The 6,799-nt window shown below is 45.0% G+C and overlaps 1 protein-coding gene across 9 annotated transcripts in view; it reads right to left on the bottom strand.

Moving 5' to 3' along the window:
* RUS5 (root UVB sensitive protein (Protein of unknown function, DUF647)) overlaps positions 1 to 6,799 on the bottom strand; it is a 218,744-nt gene that overhangs the window by 175,042 nt on the left and 36,903 nt on the right. For all 9 annotated transcript variants that reach the window (XR_015693315.1, XR_015693314.1, XM_087694117.1 and 6 more), the window contains 3 exons: positions 4,194 to 4,351; positions 3,635 to 3,735; positions 3,202 to 3,257 (listed from right to left, as the gene is read on the bottom strand). Coding sequence is in view for 7 of the 9 variants with exons in the window: in XM_087694117.1 (XP_087550243.1) it covers positions 3,202 to 3,257; positions 3,635 to 3,735; positions 4,194 to 4,351 (315 nt within the window). In the remaining 2 variants the exon portion in view is untranslated. The remainder of the gene's footprint in view (positions 1 to 3,201; positions 3,258 to 3,634; positions 3,736 to 4,193; positions 4,352 to 6,799) is intronic.

The raw sequence follows: 6,799 nt of genomic DNA, 5'->3' as shown, positions 1-6,799 counted from the left end.
CATGGAGCTTCATCCTCCATAGCCAATTGAACACGTAGCTCCATACCCAACAATTGAGAGTGGAACTTAGGAAGTAACCCTTGATTAACTCCACATTGGTTGTGGCATTGCAAACTCTCCATTGACAAATATGATCATGGTGAGCAAATCGAGGGTAGACCAATGATGATGTCCCAAAGTCCTTGACGTTCAAGCACTTGTTGCATGAAGTTCGACCAAGTGGTGAAATTCGGAATTGAACACGTAGCTCCATACCCAACAATTGAGAGTGGAACTTAGAAAGTAACCCTTGATTAACTCCACATTGGTTGTGGCATTGCAAACTCTCCATTGACAAATATGATCATGGTGAGCAAATCGAGGGTAGACCAATGATGATGTCCCAAAGTCCTTGACGTTCAAGCACTTGTTACATGAAGTTCGACCAAGTGGTGAAATTCGGTCCATTAAACGAGTCTTATCCATGAAGGCATTCTTGGCCATTGCAACACGAGTGGTAATGCTAGGAGATGGATGAGGTGTGTATTGAGGGTAGGGTGGATAGGTTAGGGGAATGGAGTACACTTGGGAATTAATCCCAGACTGCCCACTATGAAAGCAGGAAGTGTGCATAATAGATCCAAATGTGGGCATGGATTGGCTAGGCATGGGCATGGTAACAGCATGAGGAGCCCATGGAGGAGCGATAGAGACACGTGGAGCAAAGCATGGGAATCCCTGCATAGGAGTGACCCATGGAAAGTGTGATGATGCATCATAAGCTGAGGATGGAAATCCCTACGTCTAAGAGATCAAAGGAGGTGTGACTAGGGGTAGTGAGGGGGATGCTCATCACAGCTGTCCTAGGGAAAAATAATGTGGTCACTCGTGGAAAGGTGGAACAAATTGTGTTAAAGGGTGGGATTCCCTTTCGAAGCCCCATGATGCAAAATGACTTGAGGTAGAGTGGATGATATAGTGTTAAAGGGTGGCATTCCTTGTAAAGATGCACATCATGATGTGAAGTGGTAGGAAGTGTATGGAATGGAGAATGAGAATGTACTAGGAGCGGAAATGGAGTTTCCAACTCCCGATGTGGAAAATGCAGATGTGGAGCGTAATCCAAGGTTTTGGAAGAAGAGAGGAAATCGAGGTGTGCGCTAGAAGAGGGTGGGATGGGAGGGATTTGAGAAGAGTCGCTTACATGCTCAAATGAAACAAAAGATATAGATATACTTGATGAAGGATGTCCACTTCCAGAGCCCCCTCTATTAAAGTTTGCATACAGAAAATCATCCAAATCCTATACACCAAAAGGAAAGATAGGGTGGGATTCTAATTCATATGACTCAAAGGGATTGTATGAACTTGACACAAGGCCCTGCTAAGATGAAGAAGATGGGTTGCCCATTGTCCCAAATGTTGTATATCCTCCATGATTAGAGAGGTGGCCAGCCTCACCAACCGATTTAAATGGAGTAGCAAACCTTGTAGAAGGGTTGCAAGTTCGACTATACGTGATGCACAAGTACTCTTCAAACTCCTCTAACATGAGACTGAAATCTGGAATAGGAGAAAACAAAGAAGGTGAAGGTGAAGGTGCAGTATCGTCTTCTACTCTTTACAAGAGCACCAGCTCTGATACTATGTGAAGAAAACTATGGAGTAGCTGCTAGGGTTTACATTGAGGAAACACAAAATGTATGACCACGACAAAAACATGACAATACAAACACAATCGTACAAAACATAAAAACCCTAAAAGAAAACTCAAAATCAAACACAAAAACAGACAAGTAGAAGAAGAGAGAAAGAACACAACTCTAAAGTGAATGAAAACTATAAATGGTTAAAGAGTGTATAGAGTGCCCAAGGGCATAGCAATAGTGAGAATGACATCCACTAGAGACGGATCCTAAGTACTATAACCACCAATTGGAGATGAGAGAGTGCTAAATAATGAAGGGCAGTAGGCTAGTCACCAAAACACAATAGTCAAAGGCTGAAATCTAGTAAATGCAATAGTGTACCACCACCAGAGACAAAGAACTGTTAGACAACAACAAGAGAGATGTTTGCTAATGTAGGTGGCATGCTAGACAACCAAAACGCAGGTACTGCAGCTGTCGCCTAGTGGGAGAGATGGCAACAATCCGTCGCCTAGTGGGAGAGAGAGCAACAATTTGTCGCCTAGCACTAGATGCTGAAAACACAAGCTAATCAGGTGCTACGATGAGGCAACAAATGGAGACCTCTAAATAGCAAGGCAATGGCTGGAAACACACCACCTAGAGCTGGATAGTGATGGGCTGCAATCAATGATGGCTCGACAGCAGATGGTAGGTGGCTAATGGCTGAAATCTGCACTGTAGAGTGAGAAACCTACACAAAAGGTTGAAGACTGAATGGGGGCAGCCTGTCTATCCATAGATGTAGATGGACCCTCCCAAATTAGGGTTTCACTAAAACTCTCTCGAACCACGCACCATTTTTGCATTTTTCATTAAATAAGCATGTTTTGGGGCTGTTCAAGAGGCTAAACAGCATGTAATGCAATTTTTAGCGCAACAATCTACCCTTTTTTATGATCATCCTTCTACTGCCCAAATGACAACCACCTACCTATCACTTGGCTGTCCATGTCTTTTGCTCAAATACCTCTAGCAATACTTTAGTACACGATCCATATGCTCATGTGTATGCATCCACAAACTTGCTACCAGCTTCTTGATGATCTATCCCATTTCCTTCCCTCCAAAAGTAAGTCCCATGTTGTGGAGTAACTCCCATTGCCACCAGAAAAGTCCACCATGAAAAAATCACCTCTCCAAGGTAGCAAAATTACTCACCCCCATCCAAGCAATTGTAAAACAACATAACTCCATCCATGTTGACCCTGCTGCTACAAAGATGCCTTGACACTACACCCCTAATTTGTGGATTAGCTTTGCATCTTAATAAGGTCCAGCCTAGGAGGATGCTTCAGCCCACGGAGTAGAGAATCCCTTTACATAAAACACACTAGTCCAACAAGAATGTAATTTGCAAAAATTCATTTTTCAATCAAACATTTCAGGTATTTTAACTACATTCAAACTTATTCCAACAAATAGCCAAAATTCAGTGAGTCATCTTAAGCTTTTATTGCATAAAGTTATTCGTGCATAGTATACTTAGTTAGCACTTCAGGAAAAAACAAAGTTTAAACAGGCTGAAGCTCACTTAATAGCAGCTGTTGCTGCAACCGTGGACCCAGCCCATGCATCCACTCCAACAGCCTTCCACAAACACATGGATCATATTAGCCTCATTGGAAGACAGAAAACAAGGTAAAACTTACAACAAGCTTGTTCCAATTTAATACAAGTTCATCTTTGGAATGGAAAACATAGACAGAGAGATAAAACAAAAAAAGAAAGTTATACTAAAGTCTGTTAGTGCATCTCTCTCTCTCTCTCTCTCTCTCTCTCTCTCTCTCTCTCTCTCCCCCCTGGCCAGACAGTCTCTTGTACATCTGATTATTCTTTAAGACAGCAACCATTACAACACACACACACAGACAGCACAGGAGGGCCAGAAGGCCCTTTATATCTATCAAAATTCCTCAATTCAATGCTCTTCACACAAAAAGGAGAGAGCAGGAAGAAAAAGGTACCTTTAAGAGACTGGATGTTACAAGGGTACTGCAAATCCATCCTGTTATATTAGTTGGAAGCTGCCAAAGCATATAGACTAGATAATCATGTGTCACACTATCTGCAATTCACACACAAAATACCATAGTGAGCCATAGATAAAAAATTAGAGCAAGTCATGCAAGAGAAGCAGCAAGGTGAGATAGTCCACCCACAACACAAGAATCAAATAGCCAAGAACAAGACATATTTCAGCTTAGGATGTAAAACATATTTCAGCTTAAGATGTAAACAGAAATGTGAAGTTCCAAAAATATTTAAACGTTCAGCAGATGGCATATGTGCTTAGATGTAGGCTGAATATGTTTAAGTTAAAAAATGGAGCTGAAATACTTGTGACTTCTTTTTAATTACTGTGTGAACAATTTAACTAAGATTGCACACAGGTATATTTCTTTCAACATTCAAGGCTTATGTGATCTGGAATATGGGTTACACAGCCATAGTTGTGAACCTGTAAAAATATATCCCAGTGGGAACTCCCCTAGGTTGGGAAATATCACCTTTAAACACACCTACCTGGGAAATCTGTTGGCAAGAAGAAGTCTCCGAACATTTGAGGTACACTAACTGGAAGAAACCTCCATCCAGCTTGGACTGATGATTTTTCTAGAGCTTGAACTGAATAAGGTGATGACTCCAGTTTCTCCTCAATGCTTACTGCACCTATCGAATACCTGTTGCAGCACAAAAACAGTATATTTCATACATCTCCAAGTCGAGGCCTCTCAAAACATAATGAGAAAAAGCAATGTTTGTACAATCTCGCAACAATTTTAGTCACTATATACAATGATGCATATATGTACAATCATGATTAAAGTAGTGCACCATGACATGATCACATGTGCATGTTGCAGCAATCATATTGAAAACCTTACTTCCTCAAGAATAGGCTGCCCTCATTCCAAATCATGGTACCAACATAACAAAAATAGAAGAAAACACAGACCTGCACACTACATCATCCTAGCAAGACCCCTTGCCTTGTTCTTGTTTGCTATGGTGCACCCTCATACATTCCATGGGCCACTGCAACATAGGTATTTCCATTCTCTGCTTATTGTGCACCTATCCTATTGAGATACCAAAGTCATTGAGTTGATTGTATTCCATTGATTCCTATTTTTGTTTCTATTTACCGCCCTGAAAATGCTTTATTTGTATCATTTATTAGTGCTTGGGTGCCACCCGAGACAACCGGGACACAACCCTAGACAGTTTAGTGACTCATGTGTCTATAAATAGGCAATCGATATTCATCCATCTTCACTTCACACCTCACTCTCTCATTCTTCAAGCAGTCTCCCTCTTCACTGACTGCCGATCACCTTCACCTCTCCAATGCCTAGTGGAAGCTTCTTGTGGGAGTGGCTCCTGTGCTGCCTTTAGGAGCTGATCTTCTGCCACCTTGATTCAGCTGGCTGCTGCCCAGCCTACTGCCCTGTCAGAGCTACCCAACCTCATTTTCAGTTTGGTGACCTGTTCTTCATCATTTTGCACTGCTGCCTTTTCTGGCTTCACTCCTCCCTAGACTCATCTCCTACTGCCACCCCAGCAGCTAGGCGACAGTCCCCAGCCATCAGCCATGTTATGGAGGCTGCAATTGCAGCAGATTCAAGCCATCTATAGTATGTTACACTCTCTTTATCAGCCCTACATCACATACCTGCGTTCTCAAGTTTTCTTCACTCCTAAAGGGCTCCTTAGTATGCCTATCTGTAGCCACTTATACGGAGGGATCATAGTATGGGCCCATGGGGGAGTTTCAGAAATGGGGGAAACAAAAACAGCAAAAACTGAAGTTTCAAGAGTTTCAACTATTTTTGGAAACAGGGGAGGAGTGGTAGATTTTAGCCTAAAATCCATATATAGGTACTTAAATATATCAATGCCCACATCAATATTGATTCAAATTTCACACAAAGTACAAGTCTTTATTTCACTACTACTCACACGATTCATGAAGTTTGAACATGTTACAACTTACATCATACATGATCATTGTGGTAGTAGCTCCCTGCCCGTCGTGTCACACCTGCTGCCCCGCCCCCGCCTGTTCCCTCATGCCAGTCCCGCCTTCTCCCTCGTGCCCGCCCCGCCTACTCTTGTCCCTCGCCATAGCGCCAGCTCCCCCCCCCCCCCCCCCCGGCCTGCTGGCCCAGTGGCGCACCTACCCTGCCAACTCCCCCCACCGTAGCATGCCGCCTTGCCTAGCTCCCCCACCATGTGGGGTGCTGTCCCCCCGCCTAGCCCCCTCGTGCTGCCACCCCCCACGCCGCCCCCACCTTACCCACCCCCGCCCTGTTGTCCACCCGCCAAGCAAGGCCTTGCGCCAAAACCCCCCCCCCCCAAAACCTTGAGCACCCCCGCGCTGCCCCCACCTCCGCCCTACAGCCCCGGCCCCGTCCGGCAAACCCTCCACCCGCACTATGCCCGTCACGGGCACAGCGCGGGTCGGCCATCCGTGGCATTCAGCACCTCCCCCACCGTCAAAAAATAGCATCTCCCCCTCCTCACCATCGCCCCCCCCAGTTGCTCCCTCCCTTTGCAGCAACTTTCCCCACCCTCCATTAGCACAGCAGTGTGATTGGTAGGTTCTCAGCATGGACGAGCAATGAAAACCTCTGGTCAAACACCGGTGCATTCTGCGAGTGCCCCCCAGTCAAACACCTTGCGCATCGTCCTCTCTGAGGAACAGTTCTTAGCCATCCGTACCACAAAGCTAGAGCTAAAAGAAACAACGATCTTTGGTCACGTCGTAGGGCACTCCCCATCTAGGACCCAACTTCAGGATTGGCTTCACTCCACACTGTGCCTTAGCATAGCGCAAATCGCGGAGGCAGTCCTCATGGGTCAAGGGATCTTCATGGTTCCGAATCACCTCTGCGGACGCAGATCGAGAGCTAGTGGATAGCTCACCCTATGCCTCCACAAAGGGGGTCATTTACATGGTTCCCTGGTACAGTGGCTTCACAGTGGAGGCATTTGCGCTCCATAACAGGTTTCTTAGACATTCGGTCACCTTACTTTTCCCGGAACTGGCGGTAGAGTATCGCCAATTATTGGAGGACTTTGGACGGCTCTTCGGCATAATTCTTCCTACCTCCTTCGAGGATGCCGTG

Source organism: Lygodium microphyllum, chromosome 15 (assembly GCF_053477565.2).
Source record: "Lygodium microphyllum isolate KBCC chromosome 15, Lygodium_microphyllum_v1.1.10, whole genome shotgun sequence".
Classification (NCBI taxonomy): domain Eukaryota; kingdom Viridiplantae; phylum Streptophyta; class Polypodiopsida; order Schizaeales; family Lygodiaceae; genus Lygodium; species Lygodium microphyllum.
The sequence above is the reverse complement of the archived record's forward strand: the minus strand, read 5'-3'. Positions and strand labels throughout refer to the sequence as shown.